General features: G+C 54.6%; 3 protein-coding genes and 1 long non-coding RNA gene across 6 annotated transcripts; 2 read left to right on the top strand and 2 right to left on the bottom strand.

Moving 5' to 3' along the window:
* Positions 1 to 1,935: 1,935 nt before the first annotated feature.
* Positions 1,936 to 4,662, top strand: TIGD5 (tigger transposable element derived 5). Its single transcript, XM_048938864.1, has one exon. The coding sequence runs from the start codon at positions 2,247 to 2,249 to the stop codon at positions 3,882 to 3,884; it is 1,638 nt and encodes a 545-aa protein (XP_048794821.1). The 5' UTR covers positions 1,936 to 2,246; the 3' UTR covers positions 3,885 to 4,662.
* Positions 4,663 to 5,006: 344 nt separating this feature from the next.
* Positions 5,007 to 8,589, bottom strand: PYCR3 (pyrroline-5-carboxylate reductase 3). The gene is made up of 6 exons (XM_048938879.1): positions 8,495 to 8,589; positions 7,577 to 7,641; positions 6,644 to 6,823; positions 6,308 to 6,520; positions 6,136 to 6,228; positions 5,007 to 5,748 (listed from the first exon to the last, which is right to left on the bottom strand). The coding sequence occupies exons 1-6, from the start codon at positions 8,574 to 8,576 to the stop codon at positions 5,566 to 5,568; spliced, it is 816 nt and encodes a 271-aa protein (XP_048794836.1). The 5' UTR covers positions 8,577 to 8,589; the 3' UTR covers positions 5,007 to 5,565.
* A 303-nt stretch (positions 8,590 to 8,892) lies between these two features.
* Positions 8,893 to 10,027, top strand: LOC125690523 (uncharacterized). Its single transcript, XR_007375698.1, has 3 exons — positions 8,893 to 9,119; positions 9,308 to 9,482; positions 9,712 to 10,027. It is a non-coding gene; the product is annotated as an uncharacterized LOC125690523 (long non-coding RNA).
* Positions 10,028 to 10,127: 100 nt separating this feature from the next.
* Positions 10,128 to 14,532, bottom strand: GFUS (GDP-L-fucose synthase). Of its 3 annotated transcripts, XM_048938869.1 has the most exons (11): positions 14,468 to 14,528; positions 13,245 to 13,528; positions 12,577 to 12,691; positions 12,299 to 12,427; positions 12,015 to 12,088; positions 11,625 to 11,758; positions 11,468 to 11,532; positions 11,258 to 11,324; positions 11,107 to 11,186; positions 10,725 to 10,824; positions 10,128 to 10,641 (listed from the first exon to the last, which is right to left on the bottom strand). In XM_048938869.1, exons 2-11 carry the CDS (start codon positions 13,391 to 13,393, stop codon positions 10,586 to 10,588), a joined length of 969 nt encoding a protein of 322 aa, XP_048794826.1. In that variant the 5' UTR covers positions 13,394 to 13,528; positions 14,468 to 14,528; the 3' UTR covers positions 10,128 to 10,585. The 3 variants fall into 3 exon arrangements, with proteins under 3 accessions (XP_048794826.1, XP_048794824.1, XP_048794823.1); XM_048938867.1 differs by having other exon boundaries at positions 10,128 to 10,824; positions 13,245 to 13,411; positions 14,468 to 14,532; XM_048938866.1 differs by having other exon boundaries at positions 10,128 to 10,824.

The following is a 14,532-nucleotide window of genomic DNA, read 5'->3' as shown; positions in this document are numbered from 1 at the left end:
TACCTCCTGAGTCAGCTATCAGAGAAAGAAAAGGAAAAGCAGCAATACAGGCATTAAGAATATTAGAGGGGTTGGGAAAAGCAGCATAGGGAGAGGGTAAAGCAAGATGAGCTGATGCCAGGTGCTGGAATGAGTGAAGGGACACACAGGCAGAGCCCAAACACAACAGAGCTGAATGCAGAGCATGACCCATGCCAAGCGTTGCCCATTAATGGAGAGAGGATGATGTAGGAATTCAATGCTGCACGATTCCCAGCTGCAAACCAAGAATGGGTAAGGGGAAAGCCCTGCATGGTGTTGGGAGATAAGCCTCAGGCAAATGGGGTGCTCTTACACCCATCTTCCTACAACCTGAGACCCCACAGTCTCCCATTCCTTAAACCTGAGATAAGAGACAACAACAGGCAACAGAGGTTTCCCCACATCCTTTTGGGAAAGGTGATGGGGTCTCAGAGATAACCAAGGACATCATAAATGACAGAGAGCCTCCCCACATCCTCTTTTTTTGGGGTGGGAATGTAGGAATATAAGTGATCTAAAACCCCCCACAGCCCCCTTTTTGGGGGGATGGGAGGGCATAAATGACCTAAACTCCCCTCCTATCCTCCTTTTTGGAGGGATACGGGGTTATAAATGACTTAAAGCCCCTTTCCATCCCCCTTTTTTGGGGGATACAGGGATATAAGTGACCAAAAGCCTCCTCCTAACCTACTTTTTCGGGAGATATGGGGTATAACAGACCAAAAGCCCCCTCCTAACCTCCTTTTTTGGGGGATAAGGGGTATAAGTGACCAAAAGCCCCTTCCTATTCACTTTTTTGGGGGGGATATGAAGGTATAAATGACAAAAGCTCCCTCCTATCCTCTTTTTTGGGGGTACATGGGAGTATAAGTGTCTTCCCCACCCCCAATCCCTCTTTCCCCCGAAGCCCCAATGAGATGGGAGCCCGAAATCCCCTTTCCTTAAACCTGGGACAAGGAGAGGGGCCCTAAAAGATAACACAGCCTCACGCTTGGCGAACATAACGTTGTGAATGACCTAGAGGCGCTCCTCCATAAGAAGAAAAGCGGCCTCACAAATTTTGGGAGGGCATGCGTTACTCCTTATGCCTTCCAGCCTCTAAAGAACAAGCGGGGAGACCGTCCCAGCCCCTAACCCCACACCTCTCATCCGTCTGAGGGGACGAGGAACGAAGGGACCACAGGGAGAACCCTCAACGATGAAGAGGAAGCCGAACGGGAATCACTCACCGGCAGCGCTGAGGACCGGCACCGCCCCGCTCGGCCTCCGCGGGGCAAAAGGAGAGCAGCGTTTCGCGCGCGGGGCATTGTGGGAGCAGAGCGGACCACTCGAAGCAGCAGCGCGGGTGGGGGGGGATAAAAAAAATAACGCGTACTTTTCGACGTTGAAAGGCGGTGAGGGAGAATCACACCTTCTTCGATAGATTTAAGAATCCGCGTAAAGAGCGCGGGGTGGGAGAAGAGAGAAGGAAGAGATGGAAAAAGGAAGGGTGAAAAAGGAGACTTCCCCCCCCTCGCGCGCATAATGGTACATTCCAAACGCATCGGGAGCGTAGAGGGAGAGTCCAACTTCGCGGGAGGGCGGGGGGAGAGCGGAGCGGTCTAAAGGCGGGGAGAGGGGTGCGCGCATGCGCTGTACGTGTCGCCCCGCCCTTCCCTGCCGCCTCCGGGGGTCGGAGCGGAGACAAAGGGCGGCTCCGCCCCGCCCCGCCCCGCCCCGCTTATAACGCGCACCGCTAAAAAAAAAACCCACCCCCAAATAACAAAATAATAGTAATACCCGCACCGCATGGCTGCTCCATGGCTGGGGAGGAAGAGGAGGTGGGTGGGGGAGCGGCTGGCATGGCGGGAGGGCGGCAGGGTGGTGGTGGTGGCGGCGGCGGTGGTGGTGGCGGCGGCGGCGGTGGCAGCTCCAATGGTGGTGGCACTTCCAATGGCAGAGGCACCTCCAATGGTGGTGGTGGTGGTGGTGGCACTTCTAATGGTGGTGGCACTTCCAATGGCAGAGGCACCTCCAATAGTGGTGGCACCTCCAATGGTAGCGGTGGCGGCTCCTCCAATGGCAATGGCACCTCCAATGGTAGCAGTGGTGACTCCTCCAATGGCAATGGCACCTCCAACGCTGGTGGCATTTCCGATGGTGGTGGCACCTCCAATGGCAGTAGTGGCAGTGGCTGCTCCTCCAGTGGTGGTGGCATCTCCAATGGTGGCGGTGTTGGCGTGTCAATGAAGATGGCGTTCCGCCGAGCGTACTCCATCAAGGACAAGCTGCACGCCATCGAGCGGGTAAAGAAAGGAGAACGGCAAGCTTCAGTGTGCCGTGCTTTTGGGGTGCCAGGGGGAACCCTACGGGGTTGGCTGAAGGATGAAGCCAAGCTGCGTTGGTTCCTAGAGCAGTTGGGTGGAGAGGTGGGCACCCAACGCAAGAAAATGCGGTTGGCCAATGAAGAGGAGATAGACCGTGCTGTATATGCATGGTTTCTTGCACTCCGGCAGCACGGTGTGCCACTTTCTGGGCCTCTCATCCAAGCACAAGCAGAAGCCTTTGCCCGTCAGATCTACGGCCCTGAGTGTACCTTCAAGGCAAGTCATGGTTGGTTCTGGCGTTGGCAGAAGCGTCACGGCATCTCCAGTCAACGTATCTACGGTGAAGGAGCCCTACATGCTGAACCTGAACGCGCTTCCATTGCCCAACCCAACCTTCCACCAGCACCGGGTTCCGACACTGGAGGTTATGGTGATGAACAGATCTACAACGCCAACATCACTGGGCTCTACTGGAAGCTGCTCCCTGGGCGAACGGCTCCTCGCCAACGCGTCACTGTGCTCTTGGCTGCCAACTTGACTGGTACCCACAAACTGAAGCCGTTGGTGGTTGGAGGTCTTCGTGATCCCCCCAGCCTCTGTCATCACAACCAGGAGAAATTCCCTGCTGGGTATCGCTACAGCCCCGAAGCCAGGTTGGGGCCGGCCCTTCTCCGGGTTTGGTTTTTTGAGGATTTTGTGCCATGTGTCAAACGCTACCTACGTCGGAGCTGCCTCCAGCAGAAGGCTGTGCTGCTTCTCACGTCCCCACCATCATCTGCGGGTCGTCATGAGGATCTCCCCCAGCTTCAGACCCCTGATGGCTCCATCCGTGCTCTTTTCCTCTCCAAAAGCCCAACTGGGAGCAGTTCCACTGGAGGAGGCAGCCGAATCCCAGCCCCATTGGAACAAGGGGTGGTGTCGGCCTTCAAGCAGCTCTACAAGCGGGAACTGCTGCGCTTGGCCATCAGCGCTGGTGGCCCTGTGGATTTTGCACGTTCCTTCCTCCTCAAGGACATGCTCTATTTGGCTGGCCTCTCTTGGGACCTCATCCCTCCCAATGCCATTGAGAAATGTTGGTTGTTGGGACTGCGTGCGGCCTTTGAGCCCCAGCCTGGGGAAGAAGAGCGAGGAGGAAGAGGAGGAGATTGCACAACTGGAGAGGAAGGCAATGGAGATGGCAAAGTTTTCAGTGATTTGACCCAGCTGGCCGCATTGGCCTACAAACGTTTGGCTCCTGAGGAGGTGGCCAACTGGCTGCACTTGGATGATATGGCCCCAGGGACAGGGGAGGATGATGAGGATGAGGATGCCATGGAAGAAGACCCGGGAGGATGCAAGGAGGAAGAGGAAAGAGCTGGTAGAGAGGGTAATGGGGCTGGAGGAGAGGGATCCCCTTTGATGCCCACGGCCCACGAAGCCATCAGAGGTCTGGAGACAGCCTTGCGTTGGTTGGAGGGCCAGGATCCCCGGAGAGTGGGACCACTGAAACTGGTGCAGCTCCGCTCCCTCATCAGCATGGCCCAGAGGCTGCACCATGGCAGCAGCCCCGATCCTTAGGGCAAGGTGGTCAATCACCCACTGGCTACTGAGCACCTTGCATCCTTGGGATGCCTATGTGGCTCTTGGGACACCTATGGGGCTGGGAACACCTATGGATCTTGAGACACTCGTTGAGTTGGGGATGCCCCATTGGGGCTGGTAGCACCACTGGGGCTGGGGACATCCTAACTGTCCCATGGAGCTGGGGATCCCCATGAAGCTTGGGACACCCATGGGACTAGGGACACATACTGATTATCCCATGGGGGCTTGGGACATCAATGGGGTCGAGGACACCCCGTTTGTCCTATGGGGTTGTCAATGGAGGTCGCAGTCAACGGGGACTCAGCAATTTAGGGCTCATGGGATTGGTTTTTTTGTGTGAGACACCCTCCATACCTTGCGTTCCTCACCCTAAATATATGTAGGAGGTGCTCTTTTGTAATCCCAGGGTGGTCTCTGGGTGATGGGATGGGTACCCTCTGCCAACCCTGCAAGGACATGGTGTCACACTGGGACAGTGGGGCAAACTGCTGCATTTCCATTTCCTGGGGTGCTTTCCTAAAAGGGTTGTTGGTACTCTTCCCACTGCCAAAATGTTTTCCTGCCAAAACAGGGAGATATTAATTAAACAGCTCTTTTCTCAACCTGATTTTGTTAAAATTTGAGCCTAATTATTGTAAGAAAGGGGAAAAAAAGTCACTAGAGCTAACTTGTGGGGTGGGTGTTTTTATTTGTTGTCTTTGTCTCCTAACTTCAGAGTTTATGAAGATTAAATGGATTTTTATTCCTGCTCTGAGGTTGTCTTTTGTAAATGATCCCTCAGAGTCACTGCAACGTAGGGTTTGGGTTTGGGGTGGTCCTGTGTGGAACCAGAGATTGGACTCCATGATCTTTGTGGGTCTCTTCCATATTCCATGGTTCTATGGCTCATCCCAACTATTCACTCCAAGATTATGTCCCCATCCCTGTCTTGGTGCCATACCAGATGGACCCAGAGGCCCCTTCCACCTCAACCACTCTGTGATGCTGTGACCTCCATTCCACCCACCGTGGTGACTCCAACCCCACTGCTGTCACCTCCACACAGACACATCCCACTGAGCAGAGGACAGAAGGAACCAGAAAAAAAGCCAAACCTACCACCGCACTGCCCACCTTTATTAGGTCCCACTCCATGGTGACCACACACTTCAGCATCTCCCACCTCCACCCAGGATCTCCCAAAAGGCTCAAGGACCCTTCAGGGGTTTGGTTTGGGGTCACCAAGTTTTGGTCTGGTGGCTTCAGTTTGGGATCACCATACTTCAGTCTGGTGTCACCAGGCTTCAGTTTGCTGGCCAACATGATTTGATTTGGTGGCACCGTTCTTCAATCTGGTGTCACCAGGCTTCCATTTGCTGGTCAACATGATTTGGTTTGGTGTCACCATTCTTCAGTTTGGTGTCACCATGCTTGAGTCTGGGGTCACCAACCTCCACTTTGGGATCACTGTGCTTTGGTTTGCTGTCATCAATGCTTCAGTCTAGAGTCACCAGGCTTCGGTTTGGTTGCTTCAGTTTGGGGTCACCATGTTTCAGTTTGGTAGCACCATGTTTTCGTCTGGGACCAACAGCCTTCACTTTGGTGGCACCATGGTTTGGTTTGGTGGCACCAAGAGCTGTGGTCCCCACTACCACAGGAGGAGATGGGATGTCTGTTAATCCTCCCCCATTTCACTCGCCCGCTCAGTGGCTGCTTGCACTGCATTCATGACGGTGGCCCTCAGTGCTCCCTTCTCCAGTTGGTACAACCCATGGATGGTGGTCCCACCAGGTGTGCAGACGTCCCCACGCAGCTTTGCTGGGTGCTCACCTGTCTCCAGCAGCATCTTCGCTGCTCCCTGGGGATGTATGGGGTCAAGAGGTTCCCTCAAACCCCCTTTTTGCTCAGGGATCACAGCATCGTCTCATCACTGGATGGAGGATCACTATATCCTCACACTGATCTATGGGATAAGGACCCCAAGGAAGGGGCAGCAATGTCCCCATGGTGCTCTATGGCACATGGTCACCTAAAGGGGACAACCCTCTCCCCACGCCCCCACACTGCTCTATAGGGGAGGGACACCAGAGTTGGGGGTTGGACATGGGGATCCCCACGTCCCTGTGCTGCTTTATGGGACAGGGACCCCAAGAAATTGGGTCAGGGATGTCCCTATACTGATCTATAAGAAAGGGGCACCCAAGGCTGGGGATAGGGTTGTCCCCACATTCCCATAACTGCTCACCAGCAGCGTCTGGGCTGCAATCCTACTGGCCAGGCCCCCTGGCATCCCCATCTTCACAGCTCCCTCAGCCATGGCTTCAGCAAACAGGTACACCTGCAGGGGAAAAGCAGTGGGGAGACCAGGGGATCCCAAAAAAAAAGCTGAGCAACCCAGTATAGTGAATGATACTTACATAGGCAACACCACTGCCACTGAGCCCAGTGTGGATGTTGATATAGGACTCAGGGACCTCCTCACACAGCCCACATGGGGACAGCAGGGACTGCAGCAGTGCTGCATCCCCATCCCCAACCCCACAGCCACGGGAGAACACAGCAGCTCCCACCTGCAGCACGCAGGGCAGGTTGGGCATCAGGCGCAGCACCTTCGTCCCCGTGGGGAGCAGCTGGGGGGAATAGAGTCAGTGAGGGGTAATGGGGGTCATTTGGGGTGGGGGATTGGGAAGCAGAGAAGGAGGAAGAAGAGCAAGAGGGAGGAGGAGGAACAAGAGGAAAAGGAGAGCACCCACCCGCTGCAGCTTCTGCAGGCTGACACCAGCTGCCAGCGAGATGAGGAGGTGCTGGGAGGTGACAGCAGGACGCAGCTCCTGCAGCACTGTGGGCAGCACGTGGGGCTTGGTGGCCAAGAACACCACTGTGCTCTCCTGAAGTACCTCCAAGTTGCAGTGTGTGGTGCGACAGCCCCACTCCTGCACAAGGGTAGGGGACAGGGTCACAATGCCATGTCACAGCCCCGTATCACAACATCACGTCCCAGTCCCAGATTCCAACCCCATGTCTCAACCTTGCATTCCAACCCCAATGTCCCAACTCAGTGTCTCAAATCCACATTCCAACCCCATGCCCCAACCTCTCATCCTGACCCCATGTCCCAACACTGGGTCCCAACCCAATATCCCAACCCCATGTCCCAAACCAACACCACAACCCCTCCCAACCCAACATCACAACCCTTATTTCCTACCCCATGTCCCAACCCCATGTCCCTACCCCGTGTCCCAACCCCACTGTCTCAACCCTGTCCTAAACCCAGTGTCCCAACCCCACGTTCCAGCCTTGTGTCCCAATCTCTCATCCCGACCCCACATCCTGATGCTGTGTCCCAACCCCAACCCAATGTCTCAATCCCACATCCCAATCCCATTTTCTAGCCCCATGTCCCAGCCCCAATGTTCCAATACTGTATCCCAACCCAGTGTCCTAATCTCATGTCTCAACCCCAGTGTCCTGACCCCACTATCCCCACCCCATGACCCAATGCAATATCACAACCCCACTGTCCCCATTGTCCTGATTATAATATCCCAACCCAGTGTTCCCTTCCAGGGGACACTTTGGGACCTTCCACCCTAATGTCCATCAGAGCCCTGCAGAGCTTTACAAAAGGTGACCCCAAATGCCACCTCCCATTGGGGTTGTCACTCTGTCCCCATGCCACTCACCCGCCACTCTGCCAGATTGCGATCCGAGGGAGCGCTGACAACGATGTTGCTGGCAGGGACCTTCCCTTGGGGACATAAGGGACATGGATGAGTGGATGGGGTGGCCCACAGGAAGCCACAAAACCAACGGGATAATGCATTGTCCCCAATCCTGTTAACACGAGGGACATGGAGCAATAGAGATTGGGACATGCCATGGGGGGGCATCGTTGTGACACCATACGGTGACAATGGAAGTGATTCTACACGTTGGGGGCGTCTGTTGGGTTAGCACTATAGGGAGGGTTGTCAACCACGTCCCCGAAATGCTCTATGGGACATCCAAAAAAGGAAAAACCTTTTCCCATGCCCTCACACTGTTCTATAGGGGAGAAACACCAGCGTTTAACACGAGTGTCCTCATCTCCACATCCAAGTTAGGACAGATTATTCCCGTGTCCTCACCCTCCTTTATTGGACAGGGACAATGGGGACAGCCCTGTTCTCAAGTCCCAACACTGATCTATAAGAGAAGGAGACCAGAGGTGGTACTGGACACAACTGTCCCCACATCCTCATGCTGTGCTATGGGACAAGGACAGGACATCCCAAAGGGGAAAGATCTGTTCCCATGTCCTTGCACTGATCTATGGGACAGAGGAGACAGCCTTGTCCTCATATCCCTGCACTGATCTATAGGAAAGAGTCACCAAAGTCAGGGTTAGACACAGCTGTCCCCACTCTGCTCTATGGGACAGCGACATCTCAAAGGGGGCAGCTTTGTCCCCCGTGTCCCCACACTGCTCCATGGGGGCAGGGACACATAAGGTGGGGCACAGCGCCGTCCCACACCTCTCTGTAGGACAGGACACCAAACCTGGGGAAAATCTCGTGTCTCTGGCTCCAAGGCTCCAACCCAAGGCTCTGTCCCCCCCATACCTGCCCGCAGCAGCCCCCGGCCGAGGCCCCCCGCCATCCTCCCGGCGCCCACGAACCCCACGCGCAGCTCCTCCGCTTCCATCGCCCCGCGCCACGCCCCCCTCGCTCCTCCCCGCCACTCCCATTGGTCAGACGAGGCACACCCCCGCGCGGCGATTGGAGGGCGTGATGTCAAAGGGGGCGTGGCCAATGTGGCTACGCAACTTCCGGGTGATTCCACGTGGTTTGGAGACAGCGTCCGGGGTGGGAGCGCTGCGGGAAGCACGTGGGTGGGGGTGGGACATAGGGGCCCCCTCCCATTTTGGGGACGTGCTGGAGAGGGTATCTATAAAGCTTTCATGTTCTGGAATTTATTTCTTTAATTCTTTTTGGGGGAGAGGGTGTGAGGTGCTCTTGAATTTGCGTTGGGGGCTTCTCAACCTTTTTGGGTGCCCTTTACTCTTTTTTTTTCTTCCTATAGGGCACCCCCTCCAAGTCCACGCAGCCCTATAGCCTGGAATCCTATGGGGATGAGGAGGTTGGGCTGATAGCGGAGAATGTCTGTCCTCTTACAGGGAGAGGTCTGCTAAATGTGCCCTTGAATTTGGCATTGTGGCATCTCGCCTTCACCCCAGAGAGGTGTGAGGTGGGTTGGGAATGGTGGGTTCGAAGTGGGATGACTTGGGAGAGATGATCATAGGGTGGCTGTAGGATGGAGGTCAGAAACCCCAAAGTGTCCCCATCCAACCCCAGCATGTCCCCATGCCATGTTGGGGTATCTGTGCTACTCCAGGGTCTACAGGGTCTATCTGTGCTACCCTATTGTCTACATAGGTAGAACACATCAGCACCCACGCCGTTTTGCATTGCCTTCATACCTGGAGCAGTCCAGTGATGGTAGGGGAGCCTTGCTTAGCAGGATGGATGTCACCAGTTCCTGATGCTCTTGGGAGAACAAAGCCTGGGGACAAGGCAGCTGGGCAAAGTGGCTATCAGGAGTCTGCATGGGGTAAGCTTGAGCCAGGGGTAGGTGTAGGGTGGGTCCTGCTCCCTGGAACTATCTGGCTTCCCCTTTTAGGGCCAGGTCATAGAACTGTAGGTCTTCTTCTAGGAATAGGTGTTGTCTCTGTGATGGTCCATTGGGAGAGGTCCTGGTCCTGGAGCATATGCCCAGAAAGGACTTCTGGGTGGAGGGGTACACTTCTGTGCTCTGCCAAACCCCCTTTTCACCCAACCAGGTGATGCTGGAACCAGGTGTTGGAGCTGGGCAATGTTGGGAACCCAAACCAGTTCTTGGACAGTGATGGACAACATGGGACATCCCTTCTCCAGGGAAATACTGGGGTTGGTGTCACCCAATGAGCACCACCAGTGACCTGACAGTTTGGGAACAGCCACTCTAATAGTTGGGGGCATCTTGGGGTCAGAATGGATATCTCCTCCATAGGAGGAGGACTCGAATGGCTGGTGACAACTTCAGACTGCAGTGATGATGGGTGTCTACTCCATAGGTCCTTGCTGTCCTCATGGCAGGGGCCCACCAGGACCAGGCAGTGGTCTTGGTCCCTCTAAGAGATGCTTTGCTGGAGGCTATGGGACAGTCCCCACGCAGCTGCGTTTCCCCATGCACCGAAAGCAACACCAAACAGTCATGTTTGATTCCTGTGCTGCAGCAACAGCCTCAATCAGCTTCTTTATTACAACCTAATTATGCATAATTAGTAGTGTAGTCCATTATAAGAGCTGCCAGCCCATGCCCCAGGGATGATTGTGATCAATTCAACCATAGTGTCTGTTGCTCCTGCCCCATTTGGGATCTCTCTGGGGACAGCAGCACCTTTGGGACCCCCAATCTGCCTCCCAAAGCCCTCGGTGGGGTCTGCACCCTACAGCAGGTAGGAAAGGAGTGTTACCTGAGCAGGGTCTCTTCTACATAAGATGCTACTTGATGATTTTTCATTATATTTTCCCCCTCTCCTTGCACACCCTCAAGCGTACCCAGGATCCTGGCACCCATTTGCTTTGGAAATATCGCTGTCAGCCCCCACACCTCATCCTCTGCCCCAGCAAAGGACAACCCTGAGTTAAAGAGGACGCGTGGGCATCGCTCCATCACTTCCTAGCACTGGCGTAGTTGGTGCTGAACCAGGTGCAAGTCTCCTTCACAGCTGGGAACAGAGAGATGCCATTAGAAAGGTTTGAGATGGGGAGAACAGGGGGACAGAGATGCACTGGTGTGCCCCCTTTTCACCTTGTCTGAAGGGTGTGAACTGGAAGTTGGGGAGGTAATGCCTGAGCTTGGCATTGCTGGCTGTCTTCTTGAACTGCCCATCGGCCTTGGTTGTGTCGAACTGGGGTGGGAGGGATTAAGGGAAATGGGAAAGCAGGGAGGCTGAGGTGGTGAGGCTGTATTCTGCCCCACAGCCTGGCAATAGGATGAGAGGTAACAACCTCTGGATTCGGGTTGGATATTAGGAAAGCTCGGTCAAACATGGGTTGACATTTGGACTCGATGATCTCAGAGGTCTTTTTCAACCTTAATGATTCTATGAGTGAGCATGGTGGAGATGGGTTAATGATTGGACTTGATGATCTTGGAGGTCTTTTCCAATCTCTTCTACACTAAAGGATACGACAAGCTCTCCCCTGAAGTCCATGGCCTCCACGATTGCCTCTGCAGCCTCTCTGATGGAGACTTCATCTTCTTCTCCCACTGTGGAGATGGTGATGAGCCGAGGCCATTGTTTCCCCCTTTCCCTCTTCCTCTTGGAATTTTGTCCTTACCTGACAAAATGATGGGCTCCACCTCCTCGTATTCCCGTAGAACCCAAACGAAGAGCCGGGCCAGATCCTACAGAGGAGCAGATGGCTCTTGGAGGACCCCAGGCCCTGAGGATCAGTGCTGCCCAGGACAACCCAGGAGGGCTCAGCCTGCGCTGAGGTCCCCCAGCCCCTCATGTCACCCCCCCAAGTGCTCCCCAAGGCCACACATACCAAAGAGTAGATAAACTGTCTTCGGGGCTTGCCTGTGCCCCATACAGTCAGAGCAGAGCCATTCTCTATGGGGGAAATGGAGAGAGCATTCATGAGCAACCCCACCAGAAAGAAAAAAAAAACCCAAACCATAATATGCCCTATCTATCACACTCACGTTTGGCCAGGTACACCTTATGGATGAGCCCTGGTAGCACGTGGCCATCCTCAATGTTGAAGTTGTCGTGTGGCCCAAAGACGTTGGTGGGGATGACGGCGGTGAAACGGCAGCCGTGCTGCTCAAAGTAACCCCTGGGTGACAGCATGGGCTGGGTGAGTCCTTTCCCATTCAAACTATGATTCTCTGAGTTGTGGGGTCACCCCCTGTCCAGCACAAAACAACCCACAGACAGTCCCTAACTTGGTATGGCACCTCTTGGTTGCCAAGGCTGGGTATCTCCCCATCCCCATTTAGGTGCTGTCAGCCCTGGAGTTTCCCTTTGCCCCAGTAGTTCCAAGATGCTCACAGCCCTCTTAAACCAGGATGGTTCTCCCATGGCCCTCACACCTGTTCTGGACATCGATCATCCTCTTGGCATAGGAGTAGCCAAAATTGGAGCTGTGTGGTGGCCCGTTGTGGATCTGGGAACAAGAGACACAATGTGAATCCAGCACAGACCACGCAGCCTAAGTCGATGCAAGATTTTGGACATGAGGAGGTGGTGTGGTTTGAACATCTTGGGGAGGTTCAAGGTTATGCTTTGCCCACGGATAGTTTGGATAAAGGATAGAATCAGATTGGCCACACTGGGACCCAGCTGTGTCCCTGCAAATGGGAACAGAGATGCTCACCATGGTCTCATCAATGGGATATGTTGTCTTGTCTGGGAAGATGCACGTGGAGAGGCAGGAGACCACCTTCTGCACCCCGCACTCATATGCAGAATGCAGGACGTTGTCATTGATGTGGATGTTCCTCCTCTGGGGGCACAGAGACATCTGTCAGTGTCACCCACAAAAGGGTGGTGGAGCCACCAAACCCTGCACCCCATGGTGATGACTCATTAATGACTGCAGAAACCAGAGTAAGAGGGCAAGGTTCTGCAGGACCCACTTGCCCAGGCGCTCACCCAAAAATCCAGGTTGCAACGGATGTTTTTGAAGAGGCCCCCAACCATAGCAGCCAGGTGGATGACATGGGTGGGTTTATGTTTCTCAAAGAGAGCTTTGGTCTCCACAGCACTCCTAGAGGGAGGAAGTCACCGGGTTTACTGCATCAGTGTCCACACTTTTGGTTTGCTTGGATTGCACTGAGTGAAGAGGAATCGCCTTGGGGGCCACATATAAAATATGCCATTCTGTGTCTCTGTGGTCTTCAAGGCTCCTTCTAACCTAATCAGTCTATGCTTCTGTGATCCTTAAGGACCCTCCCAACCCTGTCATCCTATGATACTATGATTTTTAAGAGCCCTTCCAACCCAAGCCATAGAATCATTCAAGTTGGAAAAGACCTCCAAGGTTATCAAGTCCAACCATCTTCCCACCCCACCATACCCTCCAAAGTATGTCCCCAATTGCCACATCTACCCTTTTCTTGAAGACCTCCAGAGACCCAGAACCATCCTATGATTCTAAGATATTTAATATCCCATCTAACACAACTATTCTATGGCTTAATGATCTTTAACAATCCTTCCAACCCAAGCCATTCTAGGATTCTATGGTCTTTAGAGTCCCCAACCCATTCTATTAGTGTGTCGTGGGGGCAAAAGGAATGGATTGCTGGGGTTGGACTCACGTCAAGTCGGCATCTCTGGAGGACACGAAGACCCACTCCTCATCCGTCTGCCCCTCACCATTGGCCACCACCTCCTGGATGGCTCTGCCCACCAAACCGGTGCCCCCCGTCACCAGGATGCGTTTAGGCTTTGCTCCCACAGCCTCCATCGTGGCCAAAGCCCTGTGCTGATGGGAGAGGGGGGAATAAGGCAATACCACCTTGGGGGGCACCCATAGGGACCCCCAACCTCGGGAGGAGAACCAAACTAATTTGGGATTATGTTTTCAGGATTGAAGCTGTGTCTGCAAAAGCAAAGAAAAGGAAAAACGAAAGAGATGTGTCTGCCAGCGATGCTCCCGGGGCAGTAAAACTCTCCTCATCTGCAGCTGCTAATTAATGAAACCTGTCTCGTGCTGCCACGTGGCTACGGCAAGGCACAGCCTCCCGGAAATGGCTGCGGAGCACACGTCCATCCCCCTGCACCCCAAAACAGGGGCTTGTACCCTCCCCGTACAGCCCTCTGAACCCCAAGCCCATGTCAGCACCTCCACATCCCCTTATGAATGCCAGTCCCAGAGCTGCAACCCCTCCACACACCCCAAATCCTGTGTCAGCACCCTCACACCTCCCTGTGCTCTCCAATCCCACAGCTGCACACCCCAAATCTCACGTCAGTCCCCCCCCCCCCCCCACAGCTCCAATCCCATGGCTGTTCTCCTGTACCCACATCCTAGAGTTGAACACCCCAAATCCTATGTCAACACCCCACATCTCCCTGCAACCCCAATCCCAGAGCTGCACACCTCCAATCCAATGTTGGTACCTCCACATCCTTCTCTATCCCCAATCCTATTGCTGCCCTTTCCCCCCTTCACCCCCCAGTCTCCAAATGCTTGCAGAGACCCCAGCAGCTCCCCTATTCCTTGTCAGAGGTTCCCACCTTGGGGCAGCCCTGGAAGATCGCTCTACAATGGGGTTTTTCCCCTCCCTCCTCTCCCAACCTCATCTTGGGGTGCCCTCACCCCTCTGTCACCTCCGCGGGTGACATCAAAGGATGCAACCTACCTCCATGTAGGATGGGGGGGGATGCTCTTTGCTTCCAATCAAATCACGCTTTGAAAGGGGTTACCCCATTTGTGCCCTCCCCTCTCCCCCCTCCCCACGAGGGCTCCCACCTCACCCCTGTATCTCCACCCCATGTCGGGTTCCCCCCCGAATATGCGGTCTCCCTCTGTCCGCACCTTTCAGTTCGGGTTCGGGCTCGGGCTCCGCTGCAGCCGCGCTTCCTGCAGGTTCCCCCCCTCCC

The sequence above is a fragment of the Lagopus muta genome, chromosome 3 (assembly GCF_023343835.1).
Source record: "Lagopus muta isolate bLagMut1 chromosome 3, bLagMut1 primary, whole genome shotgun sequence".
Classification (NCBI taxonomy): domain Eukaryota; kingdom Metazoa; phylum Chordata; class Aves; order Galliformes; family Phasianidae; genus Lagopus; species Lagopus muta.
This window is presented reverse-complemented; position numbering and strand designations above follow the sequence as displayed.